Source organism: Dendrobates tinctorius, unplaced genomic scaffold (assembly GCF_039654945.1).
Source record: "Dendrobates tinctorius isolate UK_male_01 unplaced genomic scaffold, ASM3965494v1 ptg000012l, whole genome shotgun sequence".
In the NCBI taxonomy this organism is placed as follows: domain Eukaryota; kingdom Metazoa; phylum Chordata; class Amphibia; order Anura; family Dendrobatidae; genus Dendrobates; species Dendrobates tinctorius.
In genome coordinates, this window is record NW_027361680.1 from 6,867,801 (window position 1) to 6,890,622 (window position 22,822).

The 22,822-nt window shown below is 42.5% G+C and overlaps 1 protein-coding gene across 1 annotated transcript in view; it reads left to right on the forward strand.

The window, feature by feature from the left end:
• The window catches only part of DDR2 (discoidin domain receptor tyrosine kinase 2), a 1,077,249-nt gene that overhangs the window by 986,582 nt on the left and 67,845 nt on the right, over nucleotides 1-22,822 (forward strand). Inside the window, exon 16 of the mRNA XM_073557968.1 lies at nucleotides 16,554-16,788. Coding sequence (XP_073414069.1) covers nucleotides 16,554-16,788 — 235 coding nt within the window. The remainder of the gene's footprint in view (nucleotides 1-16,553; nucleotides 16,789-22,822) is intronic.

Sequence of the window (22,822 nt, forward strand, 5' to 3'; positions counted from 1 at the left end):
AGTGGGGCAAAAAAGTATTTAGTCAGTCAGCAATAGTGCAAGTTCCACCACTTAAAAAGATGAGAGGCGTCTGTAATTTACATCATAGGTAGACCTCAACTATGATTAACAGCAAGTGATCTTCTAGCTAGAAGACTCTATCTATACCAGCAAGCTAGAAAAATACCAAAAATAAAACTAATCTACTTTATTCAAAATTGAATTAAAAAGGACTTAGTCCATTCATAAAAATGTACATGTACAAAAAGACAAACACTTACAAAAACCGCTCAATCTGACGCGGTAAGACCAAATTTTCAAGCACCCTATCGGTATACCCTTGGTGTCTTTATCCAACTCTCCATAGACACCCCCTCGGAGTATCCGCTTCGTGTGAATTTGTTTCAAAAAAACACTCTCATGGTGCTAGAAAAATGTCTTTCACAGATCTATTGTACTTTATGTGCCACTTCTGTGTAGCATACATAATCATCACTAACAATGATCTTGAACAAATATCATATTAACAGCCTTATTCAAATAACCACCTAAAAATAAGAAATGGCATGATAGACAATCTGTAATTATATATAACCAAGGTGTGAATCAAGGCATTTCCCTTTTTTTGATCATACAATTCACCACCTTTACAGATTTTTTATGTCATTTGGTATATCATGGAAAGATCTCACCCGAATCTATACATTCATGGGTTCCTCCATGTGACGCTCCCTTCTCCCTACGCGTTTCACCACACAGATCATCAGGGGAGTACTAAGTACAGCGTTATGCCTACATAAGAAAAATGCCATCAATGCATTTTTCTTATGTAGGCATAACGCTGTACTTAGTACTCCCCTGATGATCTGTGTGGTGAAACGCGTAGGGAGAAGGGAGCGTCACATGGAGGAACCCATGAATGTATAGATTCGGGTGAGATCTTTCCATGATATACCAAATGACATAAAAAATCTGTAAAGGTGGTGAATTGTATGATCAAAAAAAGGGAAATGCCTTGATTCACACCTTGGTTATATATAATTACAGATTGTCTATCATGCCATTTCTTATTTTTAGGTGGTTATTTGAATAAGGCTGTTAATATGATATTTGTTCAAGATCATTGTTAGTGATGATTATGTATGCTACACAGAAGTGGCACATAAAGTACAATAGATCTGTGAAAGACATTTTTCTAGCACCATGAGAGTGTTTTTTTGAAACAAATTCACACGAAGCGGATACTCCGAGGGGGTGTCTATGGAGAGTTGGATAAAGACACCAAGGGTATACCGATAGGGTGCTTGAAAATTTGGTCTTACCGCGTCAGATTGAGCGGTTTTTGTAAGTGTTTGTCTTTTTGTACATGTACATTTTTATGAATGGACTAAGTCCTTTTTAATTCAATTTTGAATAAAGTAGATTAGTTTTATTTTTGGTATTTTTCTAGTTTGCTGGTATAGATAGACCTCAACTATGGGAGACAAACTGAGAAAAAAAAATCAAGAAAATCACATTGTCTGTTTTTTTTTCATTTTATTTGCATATTATGGTGGAAAATAAGTATTTGGTCAGAAACAAAATTTCATCTCAATACTTTGTGATATATCCTTTGTTGGCAATGACAGAGGTCAAACGTTTTCTGTAAGTCTTCACAAGGTTGCCACACACTGTTGTTGGTATGTTGGCCCATTCCTCCATGCAGATCTCCTCTAGAGCAGTGATGTTTTTGGCTTTTCGCTTGGCAACACGGACTTTCAACTCCCTCCAAAGGTTTTCTATAGGGTTGAGATCTGGAGACTGGCTAGGCCACTCCAGGACCTTGAAATGCTTCTTACGAAGCCACTCCTTCGTTGCCCTGGCGGTGTGCTTTGGATCATTGTCATGTTGAAAGACCCAGCCACGTTTCATCATCAATGCCCTTGCTGATGGAAGGAGGTTTGCACTCAAAATCTCACGATACATGGCCCCATTCATTCTTTCATGTACCCGGATCAGTCGTCCTGGCCCCTTTGCAGAGAAACAGCCCCAAAGCATGATGTTTCCACCACCATGCTTTACAGTAGGTATGGTGTTTGATGGATGCAACTCAGTATTCTTTTTCCTCCAAACACAAGTTGTGTTTCTACCAAACAGTTCCAGTTTGGTTTCATCAGACCATAGGACATTCTCCCAAAACTCCTCTGGATCATCCAAATGCTCTCTAGCAAACTTCAGACGGGCCTGGACATGTACAGGCTTAAGCAGTGGGACACGTCTGGCACTGCAGGATCTGAGTCCATGGTGGCGTAGTGTGTTACTTATGGTAGGCCTTGTTACATTGGTCCCAGCTCTCTGCAGTTCATTCACTAGGTCCCCCCGCGTGGTTCTGGGATTTTTGCTCACCGTTCTTGTGATCATTCTGACCCCACGGGGTGGGATTTTGCGTGGAGCACCAGATCGAGGGAGATTATCAGTGGTCTTGTATGTCTTCCATTTCCTAATTATTGCTCCCACAGTTGATTTCTTCACTCCAAGCTGGTTGGCTATTGCAGATTCAGTCTTCCCAGCCTGGTGCAGGGCTACAATTTTGTTTCTGGTGTCCTTTGACAGCTCTTTGGTCTTCACCATAGTGGAGTTTGGAGTCAGACTGTTTGAGGGTGTGCACAGGTGTCTTTTTATACTGATAACAAGTTTAAACAGGTGCCATTACTACAGGTAATGAGTGGAGGAAAGAGGAGACTCTTAAAGAAGAAGTTACAGGTCTGTGAGAGCCAGAAATCTTGATTGCTTGTTTCTGACCAAATACTTATTTTCCACCATAATATGCAAATAAAATGAAAAAAAAACAGACAATGTGATTTTCTTGATTTTTTTTTCTCAGTTTGTCTCCCATAGTTGAGGTCTACCTATGATGTAAATTACAGACGCCTCTCATCTTTTTAAGTGGTGGAACTTGCACTATTGCTGACTGACTAAATACTTTTTTGCCCCACTGTATATATATGTGTCTCATTGACATGTGTGTATATATATATATATATATATGTATTCTATGTGTCTATATCTATTCTTTCGTTTGTGTTATAAAACCTGTCATAGGGCTCCATTATATGTCCATTTTGCAAGCCGGCGAGAAAATCTCAGCATACGGATGGCATACAGATTACATATGGATGCTTACATGCGCAAAATACGTGACCACACCTTGCTTACGGATGACATACGGAGCACTATTTAGGGGTCATTCATCCGTATTACGCCTGTAAACTACGGACCGTATTTTGCGTCAGTAGGTGTGACCCCAGCTTCAGAGTCCCTCTAGTCACACTAGTGCTCGGCACCACAACCGCGATGCCAGAACAGACACCTATAGAATGCTGTGCCCTGTTGAAGTCACAGGGTGCAGCTGAACGTTGCTTACCGCACAGCGCAGTTCTGGCGGACGCCACTAACCAGCCTAAACTCAGGCATGGAAAACGCATAGGACGTGCACGGCACCACGCTAACGGATGCTGCAGTACCTGCGGTAGCGTGGTGCCTTAGTTAGATTGGCACACACAGGCGCTAGCTTGTGTGAGAAGCTGGGAGCGCTGCGGCACTAGGCAGTGCCACACAACTCAGTGCTGACTCTGAACTCTAACCCTAATAACATGTGTATCAAAGGGAAGGGGTTTCATAATGAGTCATTCAGCGGTTCACAAGTATCCATCATCAAACACATCTCTACCAAATACAGTGCATACTAGCGCATGGCCAAGCAGCCATGTGAACCTTTTATAGCAGCGTCCTTCCGGGACCTTCCTGATGGTCCAATCCAAGCTGGAGAAGGAGCTGAGCATGTGACCTCCGATCTCCAATGAGAGATCGTCCCACGGGCATGCTCAGTAGACCGAAAGGAGGGTTTAGTCCCTGGAGTAGCTCACTGCTGACCTGCATGCGTTGCTATAGCTGGACCAGGGATGGCAGCAGCAACCAAACCCACTGTGCTAGACTGAGCAAGACGCCGGAAATGACGTCTTTGCTGAGCAGGCTCCTTTGTGACTGGAGAGCAATGGGAGACTGCAGAAGCCAAGGGTTGGGATTCCTCCTGTGCAGAGGCAGGAACCCAATGCCTAACACACCATTTCTTTACTAAGCCTAGGTCTATGTGTCAATGACTGCTGCTGACACCAAGCCCTAATCCCATTATCCTGATGTCATTGCATCAGCATAAAAAAAGGTGGTGTTGAACCAAGAAATTGCATTGAAAAACTTAAAAAAAATATTTTTCTTTATTTAGCTCAAAAAAGTCTTCATTGCTATACAAAAAAGCATGCAAAAATGCACAAACAATGCAGAAAAAATGCATGTTTTTGCTGCAGCATTTTTCCTGCGAATAGATACAGAAACCTCGCAGAAATTTCTGCAAGCAAATGCTCAACATGCCCACATAGCCTTAGTTTTTTGATCTCCATACTCTTGTTGATTGAGCCCCAGAAATGACTTGATTTATTGAAGCCAAAAACATTCTGAGGAGGGCTAACCATTAATAGAGAAGACAAACTACTAGAATTTAATATCTATCTATTCCTCCACCACAGGAAATCTTCCATCTCCAAACAAAGAAAGTCTAGATTGTTAGCTATAGGAGCCAGAGGACTGTGACAAGAACAAAAGTGATTACTTTTTGTTAGGCTATCCCAAAGTTCCAAGAAATGGAATAAAGGGTGTGATAATACTGCAGACCGGGAAGAAGGGATTGACAAGAAGATAATTTTAAAATTAAAATCAGGGACATATTTAGGCTCCATTAAAACCAAACACGGCAAAGAGTGCTTAGCATAAATTTAACTCAATTTAGCTAATTGAGATGCATGATATTATTTTACTAGGTTTAGTACTGTTATGTGCTCGCCACTAGGTTCAGATAGGGGCGGAACAAATCTCATGAATTCTTTGGAACTCTGGGGGAACCATTACTTAGGGTGACCATGTACTGCAGCTTCCTCGGGCACAGGATGAATCCACTTGCTCACACACATACAACTAATAGAGTCCTCATGAACATGAACATTGTAGTTTAATGTCACAGCACATTCAGTACAATTCAAGATTCTTAAGCACATACTTTATCACAGTACAGCTCCTTCTTAGAAGTACATTGACTTACAGTCTTTTTGTTAGCACAGTTCAGCACAGATCAAGACTCTACAAAGGTACAGTAGTACACAGCATTTCTTCTAGCACAGTGAGATGGAGGAGGGGGGGAAGGCTTGCTGAGGGAGATTATTCCTGTAACACAACTGGGTATTAGACAGATGGGTGCTGGCATGTGCGATCTGGACCAACTGATGGACAGAAGAGCGCAGACAGGTTCGAGCAGATGGGCACAGACAGGTAAGAGCAGATGGGTACAGGGTAGACAAGCAGACAGACGGACCTGGGGAACCTGACAACTAGCAAGCATGCAAGGCAAGCTAACAACGTAGCTCAGGCATCCCCATAATGGAGGAAAAGTAGGTGATGCCCAGCTATAGGTGGGAATACTTTAGGTTGCTGCAGATGGTCCCTTTAAGAGGGACGGAGCATGCGAGTGCACCCTCTAAGCATAGTTCCTGGTCCTACAACTGACCCTTGGTGGACACCGACACATAGGGGGCGAGATGCGGAGGTGGTGTGTCAGTGGGAGACAATGAATGTCCTGTCTGTTAGGTACAAAGAGATCCAACAAAGTGCCAAGTCTATAATGTCAACAGATAAAAAGCTTGTAGTAAGAGGGAATGGTCCACTGTGTCAAAGACAGATGCCAGGTCCAGGACAAGGAGGATGACAAACTTGCATCATTTTCATTTGGCGGTTAGTAGGTCATTGGAGACTTTAGTCAGGACAGTTTCAGTGGAATGGTGCCGTCTGAATTCAGATTGTCCACGATCAAAGAGGGAGCAAGAGGAGAGCTGGAAGGACAGTTCAAAATGGACATGTTGTTCCAGTAGTTTGGTAGTATAGAGGATAAATGATATGGGGCGACAGATAGACACAGAGGATGGGTGTGATTGAGGTATGTTTCAATCAGGATGGAAGACACCAGTTGATAGTGACAGGATGAAGAGGTAGGTTATGCTTGTGATAAAGATTGTGGTAAAGTTTAGAATGAGGTGGGACGTTATTGTGTCAATTTTACAGGTGATGAGGCAAAGAATTCAACTGAGATTAGAGGAGGGGGAACTGGTGGATGCAGGAAAGAATTGAAAGTACTGAATAGCTGTTTATGGTTGTGAGATATGTATGATATGAGGGATGAGAAGTCAGTTTTTTTGCTGCAGTCAGAATTTGTGCAGCATTTTTACAACTTCTGTTACTGAACAGGCAACTCTGCTCCCTTTCTTTGGCTGCAGTACAACGGTACGCTTTGTAGATGAGGGCCAGAAAGAACATGTGCTCCAGTAGATGGCAAGCGCTGCATCAAGTGGCCTATGTTCCTCTTCCTCCACCTTAACATCTCACATAGTACAGTCCCCAGTGGTGTCACCAAAATTAACCTCCTCCCCATCACCACTCTCCAAGTGCCCAACTGACTGTTGGGAACCACAGATGACTGAGTCTGCAGATCTCTTCACACACTGCCCATGGCATTCTGTACATAGGAAGTGTACTCTAAAGATTCACAGAGTCAAGAGGAGGAAATCATCTGCACCGATGGCCAAATTTTTCCGGACTTAGATCTATGGCTGGACGAAGTTTTGTTCAAGCATAAACCAAACCCTCTTCAACAGACGTTAACCCCGATAAGTGAAGATGATCCGTATGTGATGAGACTTAGATATTTGAGGCGCCCGCAGACTGTACTGTGCTGTCAAGGCAGGAAGAGGAGGAGGGTGACTCTCAGTAGAGGAGTGGGAGGACAGAGAGGATGATGATGAGGTAGTAGATTACACTTGGTGTAGATGCAGAGGCATGCAGCTGAGTAGCTCAGCAGAGGAGGAGGAAGAAGATGAGGTTACGTAGACAAAGAGTTATGCAACCATGAAAACCAATGCATCCTGAGGCACTGGAGGCAGGAAGAAAGGAAGAGATGGATCAGCAGGCCTTGGGAGGAACTGACGGAGGCCTTGGTGGAACATTCCATGGGGCTGTACAGGCCGCATAGTCAGCAGTTGGAGAAGACCACAGATCCCCAGCGTGTGGAGTCCCCGGGCTGGAAAGAGCTGGATGGCAGAACAACATCCAGAGCCAGCGGGCCGATGCCGACAGGAGGAACCCTGTGTGCCAGAACCCTCATCATTGATTTGTCTTGGACTGGAAACAGCGTCCACCCAAGAGGAGCCGCAGCCAGAAAGATGGAGGCCAGCGGAGCTGACAGCAGAAGGAGGAGAGGTGACGAAAAGAATCAGTGGGCCTGTTATGGGCACGGTCACTGTCCGGTCTCCTGAGAGGGTGAGTGAGCCTAAACCCCTTACCCCTCAGGAATGGTCCCACTCACCTCCCCCTTACTCAGCCACTGTGGCCGACCAATACGTCCCCGAGGGGGTGCAGCCGCATATGAATACCTGGCAGCTCCCACAGCACCCTCCACTGCTGCAGGCCTGGGCGCTCCCCACTTCTCCCTCTAACCGGAGGGGCCCTTCCTCACCCCTAGGCAGGCGGCTTGGGTGGAGGATGTGATGCTAAAGAAAAAACAGAGAAAAGGAGGTGTGGGTCGATCTGCGGAGGGGTGGAAGTGCCCTGGCAGGCCAGAGTACCCGAGGGTGGCTGACGTACGTGGACATTGAGCAGGAGTATGGCTTGATAAGAGAAGACGGGATCAACGTGAAGGTCTACGTTAACGCAGCCTCATTTAAGTTTGGCAAGGCCCTACTGTATATGAGGGCGATGAGGTGTCCTTCAAAAAGGACTGTCTGCAGGGGTATTACGCAGTCGTGGTAACCCTCTTGAGTGAGGATAACATGAGGCTGTTTCCACAGCCAGAGCGGGCTGCCCCACCACCACCACCTACACCCCGCGTTACACCTCGCCCCTGGATGACGTGCGATTCTGTGACTGCAAAGTTGCACAGCTGTAGTCACCGGCAATGGGACTCGGCTCCGGATGCATGGGACAAGGATGTTCTCTGCTGAACACTGTCCTATTGAGAAGTTGCGCTTGTTGCGCCTAAGAAAATAGATGTCATATGCCTGACGGAAGGACTGTTCCGCGTCCCCATATGGAAAATACGCCATTCTGTAGGAAGGACATGGCCGGACGGCCAATGTGAATGTTAAAAAATTGCTTTTTTTGTATTTTTGTTGCACCTGTTGTGCCCCTTCTGCTGGAAAAAGCAGAGACTGACAGGATGGCCTGGACCATGGGTCATATACTAAAATGCGTGTTTTCATTGTTGATGGGAAAGCCTGCTTCCCTTAAGGAAAGGGGGAGCGCTGCCTTCAAAAAACTTGCTCTCCTTAAGGAAGGGGGGAGCTCTACCTCAGAAAGACTGGTGGTTTTGAAAATGAGCCGTATACTGTGAATAGAACGCATTTAAAGTATATATTGCAGTACTTAACATGGAGGATTGTAAGCCAGGTTTGCACTTTCTAAGTCTCGTTTTATGTGCAGTGTAAATATAGAAATTGGTTTGGTCGGGACGACCAAATTTTAGAAAAGGGAGAATGCAAGAGTTGTGTAGACTATCCATTTAATACTACCTCCCCTTTAAAGAGTTCTAACAGTATTATGTATTGTAAACTAATGTAAAGATTTTATGATGTCTTCGGTACTTCTACATTGCTGTGTATTACCAACTGTCTTATTGGTACTGCCACATTATGTGTTACCACAATGTGTTATATTATGTTGTATGCCATTGTATTGTAATATGTTCTTTATAGCTTAGGGTAAGTCAGTGCATCCGTCGGGTTCAATAAGAGGAGGGCACTTGTAGTATATAGTATTCATAGACTGGCTAAGTGTAATATTGGAACGAGCCATTAGATGGGACATACTAGTGGGTCCTTGATAGATACAGTTGATAGATAGTTCATATAGGGGTTAACTGTAGGAAGAGCAGCTATAGGTTAAGCTAGCGTAGGTAATTGGAATTGGTCAGAAGGGCTCTAAGCCCAGGACAACATAGCAGCTATACAACGTTCTTTAAGTGGAGAAGCACGGGCACAGTCAGACGGGTGCTGGATAAGACTGGAGCACCCGGGAAAGTTACAGTTCATGTCAGCAGCAGGAACTGAGAAGGAAACGTGGACCAAAAGTCGTGCAGGGTGCAGAACGTTCATGATGTGACAGATTTTCAATAGGGCTGAAGCTGACAAGTCCGGGGCAAAACGGATGAGCGGGATCCCCTGTGTACTGAGGTCCTTCAGTAGTGAAGCTGCGGTACCCCGTAATGTACTCTGCGGTACCCTGTAATGTACGTGAGGGGGAAGAAAGTAAGAAAGGGAAAGAGCAGGAGGAATGCTGTGAGGACTGTGATGTAACTGATGCGTTCAGCACCATTGAAGAAGAAAGTAAAAGTGTTAACTTTCCATCATAACCGGTATCTGTGTCCGTTATTTCTTCTACATGCATTGGAAACAAGTGTGCAGGAGCTGGGTCACACCGCAGTGGAATCCCTGACCGTGGACCAGCAACCAGAACAGGTACACTGGTAGATGCTGAAGATATTCCTGTGGGAGGAGGTCAGGAAACCAGTGCCCCGGTGTCCTCGGCTGCGACTACTGTCCTGCCCTCCACTTACAACTATATAGCTACACTATCTGACTGATATACAACCACCTAACTAACTAAAATCTTGCTGTTAACAGTGGCAGCATCAAGAGCAGCCTCCCTGCGCTGTTACAGTGTCAACTTGGCGTTAAAACAACGTGTCCGCTATTCATATGGAGAGGGACATGTGATTTCAGCAGCCAATGACACAAGCCGTTGTGTCAGGACATTGTGGATGCTTCCTGCGCCCTGATTGGCTAGCCGCAATGTGCACACATAAAGTTAGGGGAAAAAATGACTGCTGTGCTGTGCTTACAAGAACGCCGCACCTCTGGGCTCTGAAAACCCCCTCCCCTCATCAAACACATGCCAAACGCTCATGATACACCACCATTATCATTACTAAAGTGCTGAAAATAATTTTGTGGCAACTAGAGTTGAGCGACTTTGGTTGGATCGGGTTTCATGAAACAAAATTTGTTTCAGATGAAACTGGTCCGACAAAGGCAAAAAAAGTCGGAGTTTCGTCTGAAACCCGACCCCAATGCAAGTCAATGGGGAATAACAGTCGACATTGAATGGATGAATGTAGAGATGAGCGACTTTGCCTTTTTTAGGGTCGAGTCGGGTTTCATGAAACCCAACTTTCTCAAAAGTCGAGTCGAGCGAAATCGGCCAACTATAGTGAAAAGTCGTGAAACATTAAACCCAATGCAAGTCAATGGGGAGAAAAGTCGGCAGTGAGTGGAGGACTGTAAACACACCTGGCATGAATTTTAACCCTAGAGGCGGCGAAATCTCCCACTCCCACTCCAGCTACGCTCCCGCTACGCTACGCTTCTCTCATTGGCTGAAAAAAGTCACATGCAAGCATTCGGCGAAACCCGACTTTGGCGCTTGGGTCGCCGACCGCATGGACGACTTTACACTGTGGTCGGGTTTCGTTTCATGAAACCCGACTTTGGCGAAAGTCGGCGACTTTTGAATCTGACCGACCTGTTTCGCTCAACTCTAGATGAATGTCATCCGCTCAATGCCGACTTTTATTTCCCATTGACTTGCATTGGGGTCGTGTTTCGGACGAAACTCCGACTTTTTTTGCCCTAGTCGGACCAGTTTCATCTGAAACAAATTTTGTTTCATGAAACTCGATCCGACCAAAATCGCTCAACTCTAGTGGCAACGCAAATATTTTCCTGCGCTTTTACCGAATGTTACCAATATTTACTGATTTAATAAAATTTTGCTTGGGTTTCCGATCACGAATCCGAAAGTGCCATATTCATGCTAAATTTATACTTGGCGATCGTTTTCCGAACAAATTTGCTCCTCACTGCTCAGCATGGACTCATTCAGTTTCCAGAAATATTTTTTTGTTTATTCATTCACCTTTGTAATAACAAAACCCTTTAACCCTTTAACTCTTTTTTTTCTTTTTACGCAAGGTGCAGCACATAGAGTCTTGTATATAACTAGATAATCTGAAGCTTTTTTAAGTGTTGTTTTGCCAAATCTGCATGTAGGCCTTGCATTTGCATTGACTTTTTTAAGGATTTTATAGAGAAAAAACATACAGACCATCTTATATGACATTTACCAAGTACTGTTCACATGTAAGGGTTGTTACAATTACAAGTATACCAGATATGTCAATGCTACTTGCTCATTTACAATGTTTATTTTTAAAAAGTGTACTAAATGGTTAAGAAATTATTACACATATCTTTGTCAAAGGTGGTTAAGCAAATCATGAAGCAAGTTCAGGACTTCAGTCTGCTTCATACATGGCTGAGCCCGGCTGTGTAGCATAGGAGGAATCTGCCTGTAACACAAGTTCAAGTCCCTTAAGGAGACTATGAAATAAATTAAAAGGCTAAAAGGAATGTTAAACAATATATAAACCTTTCACCATACAAAAGTAAAGGAATTAAAAGAAAAAACATATTTGGTGTCATCGTGTCCAAAAATGTCTGTTCTTCCAAAACATGTACCCACAATACTTGAAAAGACAAAAATAGAACGGCCGAATTGCCATTGTTCAATTGATGTACTTCCCACTTTCAGAATTGTTTTTCAAAACTAAAATAATAAAAAAAATAGATAAATTAGGCATGGCCATAATTATAGTAACCTGGAGAATGTTGCCAGGTCATAAAAATGATCCTGTTGACATTTTTTCTGATTATTGCAACATGAACTTTGTAAAAACAAAACCCAAACAACAATGGCGGCATTAGGCTTTTTTCACATTATCACAGCAATTGGATTTTTTTTTCCTGTTTTTCAGTATATTATATTGCAAAAAGAATTGTGTTAATCAAAACTACACCTTGTCCTACAAAAAAAACCAATCATATGTCTATATTACTGGAAAATCAAAATAGTCATGGAAGAAAATACGAAAAAATGGCCTGATCATGAAAGATTTTAGAGTTTTCCAGTCTCTAGTCAAATTTCTGCAGTCACTGTATGAATACACTGTCAAGATTTCCCAGTATTCCCAATGCAACTAGGTATACATGATAAGTACAGGTGCTTATCACAAAATTAGAATGTCATCAAAAAGTTAATTTATTTCAGTTCTTCAATACAAAAAGTGAAACTCAATTTATATAGAGCCATTACAAACAGAGTGATCTATTTCAAGTGTTTATTTTTGTTAATGTTGATGATTATGACTTACAGCCAATGAAACCCAAAAGTCATTATCTCAGTAAATTAGAATAATTAACAAAAACACTTGCAAAGGCTTCCTAAGCATTTAAAAAGGTCCTTTAGTCTGTTTCAATATGCTCCACAATCATGGGAGAGACTGCTGACTTGGCAGATGTCCAGAAGGCAGTCATTGGTGCACTCAACACAGAGGGTAAGCCACAAAAAGTCATTGCTAAAGAAGCTGGCTGTTAACAGTGTGCTGTATCTAAACATATTAATGGAAAGTTGAGTGGAAGTAAAAAGTGTGGTAGAAAAGGGTGCACAAGCAACCGGGATAACCGCAGTCAAGAAAGGATTAAGAAAAGGCCATTCAAAAATTTGGGGAGATTCACAAGGAGTGAACTGCTGCTGGAGTCAATGCTTCAAGAGCCACCACACACAGACGTATTCAGGACATGGGCTACAAGTGTCATATTCCTTGTGTCAAGCCACTCACAACCAATAGAAAATGTCGGAAGCATCTTACCTGGGCCAAGGAGAAAAAGAACTGGACTGTTTCTCAGTGGTCCAAGGTGTTGTTTTCAGATTAAAGTACATTTTGCATTTCATTTGGAAATCAAGGACCCAGAGTCTGGAGGAAGAGTGGGGAGGCCACAATCCAAGCTGCTTGAGGTCTAGTTTGGAATTTCCATGTCATCTGCTGGTGTAGGTCCAGTGTGTTTTATCAAGACCAAAGTCAGCGCAGTCATCTACCATGACATTTTAGAGAACTTCATGCTTCCGTCTGCCGACAAGCTTTTTGGAGATGGAAATTTCATTCTCCAGCAGGACTTGGTGCCTGTTCACATAGCCAAAAGTACCAATACCTGGCTTAAAAGTAACAGTATCACTTGTGCTTGAGTTGCCAGTAAACTTGCCTGACATTAACCTTCTCTATGGGGTATTGTCAAGAGTAAGATGAGTCACCAGACCCAACAATGCAGACGAGGTGAACGCTGCTATCAACGCAACCTGAGCGTCCATAACACCTTGCAGTGTCACAGGCTGATCACCTCCATGCCACGCCGCATTGATGCAGTAATTAATGCAAAAGGAGCCCCGACCAAGTATTGAGTGCATTTACTGAACATACATTTCAGTAAGCCAACATTTCGGATTTTAAAATCATTTTTCAAGCTGGTGTTCTAAGGTATTCTAATTTACTGAGATAATGACTTTTGGGTTTTCATTGGCTGTAAGCCATAATCACCAACATTAACAAAAATAAACATTTGAAATAGATCACTTTGTTTGTAATGACTATATAATATGAGTTTCACTTTTTGCATTGAAGAACTGAAATTAATTTTTCATGAAATTCTAATTTTGTGAGAAGCACTTGTATGTGATTTTCTTATTTGCAGTCACATGCTGAATAGATTCTTCTCTCAACAGAAGTATCATGATCACAAGTATGTAAATCGCATTGCTGTGGCCATGTGAACGCATGATGATGCTTGGAATACTGCCCAAGTTGCAGTTAGAAAAAACACCAGAGGCCTCAAAATTGCATCAAAAGGGTGAAAAAGTCATCCAACAACAGGTTATAATGCATTCAGGGCCGGCGTTAGGGGCAGGCAGACCAGGCAGCTGCCTAGGGCCCCCACTCTCTTAGGGGTCCCCAGCTAGCAGCACATCACGCAGACGCTATGGGGCCCCTGTGAGGCAGGGGGCCCCCCTGCCCCCAGTGCCGACTCCCCCTGCCGCAGCCGCATTGAAGTATACCGGCGACTGCCAGTACAGTTCAAAGCAATGATGGAGGAGAGAGTATCAGCCGATGCTCCCTCTTCCATCATTTCCTGCTCTGCCTCTGACACAGCGGGTGCGCGATGACATCATCGTGCACTCACTGTGTACCAGGCAGAGCAGAAGACAGGAGCCTGGAGCCGGGAGCAGCGCGGGCACAAAGAGAAGGTGAGGAGTGTTTGGGGTTTTTTTTTTTTTTTTATATCAGTGTAAGTACTGGACTGTGGGGCCATTCGGGGGGGCTATATACTATGCTGGGCTATATACCATGGTGGGCTGTATACTATGCTGGCCTATATACTGTGCTGGCCTATATACTATGCTGGGCTATATACCATGTGGTGCTGGGCTATATACCATGCTGGGCTATATACCTTGCTGGGCTATGTACTATGCTGCGCTATATACTATGTTGGGCTATTTACAATGCTGAGCTATATACCATGTGGTGCTGGGCTATATACCATGCTGGGCTATATACTGTGCTGGGCTATATACCATGCTGGGCTATATACTATATTGGGCTATATACCATGTGGTGCTGGGCTATAGGCCATGTGGTGCTGGGCTATATACTATGTTGGGCTATATACCATGTGGTGCTGAGCTATATACCATTCTGGGCTATATACCATGTGGTGCTGGGCTATATACCATGCTGGGCTATATACCATAGTGGGCTATGCTATATACCATGTGGTACTGTGCTTTATACCATGGTGGGCTGTGCTATATACCATGTGGTGCTGTGCTATATACCATGTGGTGCTGTGCTATATAATGTGTGGTGCTGTGCTATATACCATGTGGTGCTGTGCTATATACCGTGTGGTGCTGTGCTATATACCATGTACGGCTGTGCTATATACCATGTGGTGCTGTGCTATATACCATGTGGTGCTGTGCTATATATCATGTGGTGCTGGGCTACATACTATGCGGCTGTGTTATATACCAAGGTGGGGTACATTTTACATTATATTCTATGGGGGATGCTGTGTCATACAATATGAGGGTATTACATTATATTCTATGGGGAGGTGGGCTGTATTATATTCTATTTGGGGCTACATTATATTCTATGGGGGGCTGTATTACATTTATTATATTCTATGGGGGGTGATTGCATCATACTCTGAGGGGGCTACATTATACTATACGAGGAGGCTACATTGTATTCTATGGGGGTCTGCATTATATTCTATGGGGGGCTAGATTATATTGCATGGGGGCTGTATAATATTCTATGGGGGCTGCATTATACTATATGAGGAGGGTTACATTGTATTCTATGGAGGGGCTACATTATACTACATAAGGGGCTGCATTATACTCTATGAAGGGGATGCCATATATTCTATGGAGGGGCTGCATTATATTCTATGGGGGTTACATTATTTTCTGTGGAGTGGCTGCATTATACTCTGAAGGGTAGCTGCATTATGCTCTAAGGGGTGGCTGCATTATACTATAATAGGGGGTTGCATTATAATCTATGGGGGTTACATTATATTGTATGGCGGGGCTGCATTATACTCTATGGGGAGGCTGCATTATGCTATATGTGGGCTACATTATACTGTATTGAGGACTATGAAGAATATATTATATGAAGAACTATGGGGTGCATTATACTATGGGAAGTGATTTGTACTACATGGATGACTATGGCGGTGCATTATACTATGTGGAGCACTATGAGGAGTTTATTATACTATATGGAGGACTGAGCAGTGTATTTTAATGGAGGGCTATGAGGAGTGTATTATACTATATTGAGGACTGAGGAGTGTATTATACTATATTGAGGACTATGGGGCACATTATATTATATGGAGGACTATAGGGAGTGCATTATATAATATGGAGGACTATGGGAGACATTATTTTATATGTAGGACTATGGGGTTTAAACTGTAGATGTGCTCCTGCTAACAAGATACTGTATGGTGATCTATTAGTGATCCATTAGTGATTGTTCTGTTCCCATCATTCTTTCTCAGATGGTGGAACGAGGCCGGGAAACAAGTGTTGAACAACTTCAATATTGTCGATCACACTCATTTAGCGGCCTGAACTCAGCGCATGTAACGACAACCGAAATGCTTCTGTGTGATGTGCAATATATTAGCATTTGTGGCCCCATTTTAAACTTTGCCTAGGGCCCCACTTTGCCTAAAACCGGCACTGAAAGCATTTCATATTTTCCTATTGACCTACAGCCAGCCACTGTTCACATTTTTGCTGCAAAAAAAGATTAATAAATGAGAAAAAAACTGCCCTACCTGTCATAGCGCCCTTAAAAATATGTCATGATTGTGTAAAGAGAGTGTTTACAAAAAACAAGAAGAATAACTCACTGGAAAATACTTTGTGTATTCATTTGGCTTCACAGAAATTTAAAAAAAAATGAATTAATAAAAGCGTCACAAGAAAGTGGTTTCCATATGACTAATTCAGCCCTATTGATTTTTTTCCAGTTACTCAGACCTCCGATATATGGCTGCGCAGATTGCTTCTGGAATGAAATACCTATCATCTCTTAATTTTGTGCATCGAGACCTTGCAACACGGAATTGCCTTGTTGGTAGAAATTTCACAATCAAAATAGCTGACTTTGGCATGAGTCGAAATCTGTACAGTGGAGATTACTACAGAATTCAGGGCCGGGCTGTGCTTCCTATTAGATGGATGTCTTGGGAAAGTATTCTAATGGCAAGTTAAACCTTTTTCTAGTTTTTAATTTTAAAGAGTAACTGTTGTTGTAATTCTTTTTTAATACATTTTATTATTTTTGGCAGAGAAAGAAGCAGATTTCTATGATAAGATATATTACAAAGTTGTTTATTTTTATGTGTTCTATTGATTTATTTCCAGCTGGGAACACAGCCTCAGTGACCGGCAGTAACCTCGATGATGTCACCACTGGTCACTGATGTTGTCCTTGCAGCAGCTCATTAATCAGTGATTCTCAGCCTAGACGGTCGCATCTTGGCACTATACAAGTTGAAAACTGTTCATTCCCAGACATGGATTACAGCATGAGACAGAAGGACGAAAAGGTGAGGGATATTGTTGTTTTTTATTTCTGTTTTATTACAGGAGACGAGGGATTCAGTGAAATGGACGTTAGGTGAGTTATAAGTGTGTTTGTTATTTTTAAATAAAAAAAGGAAAAGTATGTTTTGTTTTTATTTCAATTAAACAACTTTATTCTGGATGTGTGTTTATTTGCAATACAACTATGGGAATAGTAATGGAGAGGCATCTTATAGATGTCTCTACATTACTAAGCCGTGGGCTTCATGTCACCGGACAATACAAAGATGATATCAACCCAACAAATATGAATCCCACTTGCCATCATCACAGGGCAAGTGGGAAGATTGCCTTTTCTGGGTTGCTACGGGCTGCTATTTTTAGACTGGGGGGCCTATATCCATGACTCCTTACCAGCCTAAGAATACCAACACCTCGTTGTCTGCTTTAGCTTGACTGGTTGTCAAAAATGGTGAGGACCCGACAGCGTTTTTTTAAATAATTTATTTAAATAATTAAAAAGTGGGGACCCATCTATGCTTGATAACCTGCCTTGCTAAAGCTGACAGCTGAGTATTGCAGCCTGCAGCTGTCAGTTTTGTCTGTCAGGTTATTAAAAATACAGTGGAACCTATGCCATTTTTTAAAAAATTATTTATTTAGAGCACAGGTGATGGCTGATGAATCAGCCAGCCTGCTCTCGCTGTTATTAGCAGCAACAGGCATAGGCTGATGGAATCAGTAGTCCCATGAGACAATGCCAGTGACTGGAGGTAAACTTTTTACCTCAGATCTCAGGTGCGGGCTCACGCTATCATTTGACAGCGTGGGAGCCGTGGCTGTCTGATCGGCGGTAATGATTTTACCGCTAATCAGAGGCAGTGTTTGCCGCACTGTCATGGTATTTAGGGGGCCAAACCCGAACAGTAACATGGACCTCCTGATGAAGTCTGTGTTCCGTATCCATGCCCAAACAGTATGTGTTTGGTATGGACACTGAACTTTACTGCTCGGTTACACCCATCTCTATTAGTCATTGTTCCATGGGAAAAAATATATTAATTAGCTCTCATTCTAGAGATATCTTGCAAACATGCAGACAGACAGATGATACGGAACTCAGCTGCAGGACCAATCACAGCCAGCTTTCTCAGTCAACTATCACTTTGATTGGTCGGTCACAAGATGACTAACCAATTGTAGAGCTAATCTGCAAAGAAAGAAAAAATCTATACACTAATTTAAGCACGTCACAAAAAATATGAATATAAATAATTTATTGATAATAACAAATTAATAAACACATGATAGTAGCTAAAACCATTTAAAACCATTTAGAAAAAGGCAGATGGTTTGACGCTAGTTACTGCTCACCGACTTGCAGTGGTGCAGGATATAATGCTCAATACAAAATAATGGACCCCATAGAATGCTCCATACAGTATAATGGGCCCCATATAATGCTCTATACAGTATTTAATGGCCGCACATACTGTTCCGTACAGTATAGTGGCCCCATATATTGCTCCATACAGTAGAATGGCCCCATATATTGCTCCATACAGTATATAATGGCCGCATATAATGTTCCATACAGTATATCATGGCCCTATATATTATATTGCTCCTTACAGTATTATGGCTCCTAAAGTATAATGGCCTCATATATTGCTACATACATAATAAATGATCAAATGCTCACCTCTCCTCGTTCCACACTGCTGCATAGAATCATAGAATCATAGAATGGTAGAGTTGGAAGGGACCTCCTGGGCCATCTGGTCCAACCCCCTGCTCAAAGCAGGATTCGCTAAATCATCCCAGTTAGATGTCTGTCCAGCCTCTGTTTGAAGACTTCCATTGAAGGAGAACTCACCACTTCTCGTGGCAGCCTGTTCCACTCATTGATCACTCTAACTGTCAAAAAGTTTTTTCTAATATCTAATCTGTGTCTCCTCCCATTCAGCTTCATCCCATTGCTTCTAGTCTTTCCTTGTGCAAATGAGAATAAAGTTGATCCTTCTACAATGTGACAGCCCTTTAGATATTTGTAGACAGCTATTAAGTCTCCTCTCAGTCTTCTCTTTTGCAAACTAAACATTCCCAAATCCTGCAACCTTTCCTCATAAGACAGGGTTTGCAGACCGGTCACCATTCTGGTCGCTCTTTTCCAAACTTGCTCCAGTTTGTTGATGTCTTTTTTAAAATGTGGTGCCCAAAATTGGACACAATATTCCAGATGAGGTCTGACCAAAGAGGAGTAGAGGGAAATAATTACTTCACGTGATCTAGACTGTATGCTTCTGTTAATACATCCTAGAATTGCATTTGCCTTTTTTGCTGCTGCATCACACTGTTGACTCATATTCAGTCTGTGATCTATTAGTATACCCAAGTCTTTTTCACATGTGCTGTCACTTAGCCCTATTCCTCCCATTCTATATATGCTTTTTTCATTTTTATTGCCCATATGTAGTACTTTGCATTTCTCCCTGTTAAAAACCATTCTGTTAGTTGCTGCCCACTTCTCCAGTTTATTTAAATTTTTATGAATCCTCTCTCTCTCTTCTCTAGTATTAGCTATCCCTCCTAGCTTTGTGTCATCAGCAAATTTAATCAGTTTACCCTCAATTCCTTCATCTAAATCGTTGATAAAGATGTTGAACAATACAGGGCCCAGGACAGAGCCCTGTGGTACCCCACTTGAGACATTCTTCCAACTGGATGTGCAGCCATTTACGACCACTCTTTGGGTCCGATCACTAAGCCAGTTATGAATCCACCTAACAGTTGCCTTGTCCATTCCATACTTAGTCATTTTTTCAATAAGGATTGTATGAGAGACTTTGTCAAATGCTTTGCTGAAGTCAAGATATACTATATCTACAGCATTTCCTTGATCCACCCAATCAGTAATACCGTCATAGAAGGAAATTAAATTAGTCTGACATGACTTATTAGTTACAAACCCATGCTGACTCTGTTTAATCACTTCATTCTTATCCAGGTATTGACATACATGTTGTTTAATAATTTGTTCAAAGATCTTTCCTGGTATAGAAGTCAGACTCACCGGCCTATAGTTGCCTGGGTCCACCTTCTTCCCCTTTTTGAAGATAGGAACAACATTTGCTCTTCTCCAGTCTTCTGGCACTTCTCCTGTTCTCCAAGAATTTTCAAAGATTATGGAGAGGGGTTCAAAAATTTCTTCTGCTATCTCCTTCAGTACTCTGGGGTGTAATTCATCTGGACCTGGAGACTTGAATTCATTTAGGTTAGCTAAGTGTTTCCTCACTATCTTTCTGTTTATAGATATCCTGGATTCTTCTATTCCCTTAATAGGACAGTGAATAACAGTTGATGTTACATTTCCTTTCTGAGAGAAAACAGATGCAAAATAGGAATTTAAAAGTTCAGCCTTCTCAACATCCTGTCTTACCATTTCATCATTTTCATCCTGTAAAAATCCTATAGCATCTTTGACTTTTCTTTTACTTTTGACATATCCCCAAAATCCTTTATTATTGCTTTTGACATCTCTTGCAAGCCTCAATTCATTTTCAGCTTTAGATAATCTGATTTGTGCCCTGCAGGTTCTGCAGACAGCATTATATTCTTCTTTAGATATGCCTCCCTCTTTCCATTTTATAAACATTTTTTTCTTCCTTTTTAGCATGTGCTTAAGTTCTGTGTTCATCCATCCTGGTTTCCTTAAATGCTTCCTATTCTTCCCTCTTTTCGGAATTGTTAACAACTGTGCTTTGAGAATTTCATTTTTCAAGATTTCCCATCCTTCCTGGACATTTTTGTCTTTAAGGATATCCAGCCATTGGATCCCTCCAATTCTCTTTCTGAATCCCTTAAAATCTGCCTTTCTGAAATCTAACCTTGACGTCTGAGTCTTCACAGGTCTTCCGCCTCTAGTTATCCAAAATTCTAAAATAGCATGGTCGCTACCTCCTAGGGTCCCAGCCACTTTTACCTCCTCAACCATTTCCTCCCTGTTTATAAGGATTAGATCCAAGGTAGCAGTTCCCCTTGTTTTCTCCTTTACCTTTTGGAAGATAAAGTTGTCAGCAAGAGAGGATAAGAATTTCCTTGACCTGTTAGTTTTGCCTGAGAGAGATTCCCAACAAATGTCTGGATAGTTGAAATCTCCCATGACAACTATGTCATATTTTTTGGAGAACTTGGCCATTTGATCCATAAAGAGTTCATCCATATCTTCAGCTTGCACAGGCGGCCTGTAGTAAATGCCTACAATGGTGTCCTTTCCATTGTTCTGTCCTTGTATTCTTACCCAAACAGTTTCCACAGAACTCCCAGTCTCTGAAGCTTCAATCTCTGTGCAGATATACGCATTTCTAACATACAATGCGACACCCCCTCCTCGTTTATCAAGTCTGTTTCTTGCAAATAAGTTGTATCCTTCTAGTCTTGTATTCCAATCATGTGTATTGTCCCACCAAGTTTCAGTGATTCCAATGACATCATATTTCTTTTCCTGTGTTAGTAGTTCCAATTCTCCTTGTTTGTTGCCCATGCTTTGTGCATTAGTATAGAAACATTTTAGTTTGTGATTGGTTTCTCTTTCTCCAATATTTTTATTAATTAGATTCTTTCGTCTTTGTTCTTCCTTTCCACTTCTAATAGCAGAGTTCTCAATAGCATTTGTCAGGTGTATGGCTTTTTCTGGTCTTTTGCTTCCCTTCCCATGTTGTTCTAGTTTAAAGCTCTCCTTACAAGTGTAGCAAGGCGACTTCCAAATACCTGCTTTCCAGTCTTCGTAAGGTGCACCCCATCTCTAGCAAGTAGTCCATCGTATAAGTAGTTCACTCCGTGATCCAGAAATCCAAATCGTTGCTGACGGCACCATCGACGTAGCCAGTTGTTCACCTGCAGAATCTTATTCCACCTCCTTGTTCCATGGCCATCCACTGGGAGGATGGAAGAGAAGACCACCTGCATTCTCCTCAGCATCTTCTGACTCTCTGCATTGCTTGGCAGAGGGTGGCGCTGTGGTGGCGTCATTGTGCCCTCTGCCCTGTGACATCACAGAGACTCAAAAGACAATGAAGAAACCAGAGCAGCATGGAAAGGGAGAGGTAAGCATTTTTGGGGAAAGGCCAATGTCAGTGCTGGCACCAGGCTTTGCCGACTCACGGGCCCAATAGCGTGCCAGTGTCCCCGACAGCAAGTGGGCACCTCCATTTGTCCAGGGCCTCGGCATTTGCTTGGTTGCACCATCTGATGACTCAGACCCTGCAGGATAGTCAAGAGGTCTGGGTTCAGTACAAAGAGTGCTCATAATTAACAGAGGAGTGAGAATAGTGAGGTTACAGTCCAAGTAAAAGTAGCGGATCAAAACAAAAGAGTAAGTTAGGCACATGGTCAAAAAGTTAATCTCACTTCTGGAATGGAGATCAGAATACAACTCAGAGCACAGAGAAAGCACACAAACACTACTTGAGCAAAGCTACAATTATCAAGGGTCTGACCATTGACAGAGTGATAAATCACCCAGAATGGATTACAAATGCTGGAGATCCCACAGACCCAGCCAGATAGTATTATGATTAACATCGCAGCCTTCCTGACACCTGTAGAGCTATCACTCACAATCCTAAAAGCTCAGCCAGCCCTCAATCCCATAGGATGGCAAAGCTGTTATTCACGCATCCCTAGGATACCGTGAGTAGTGGAATCGTGA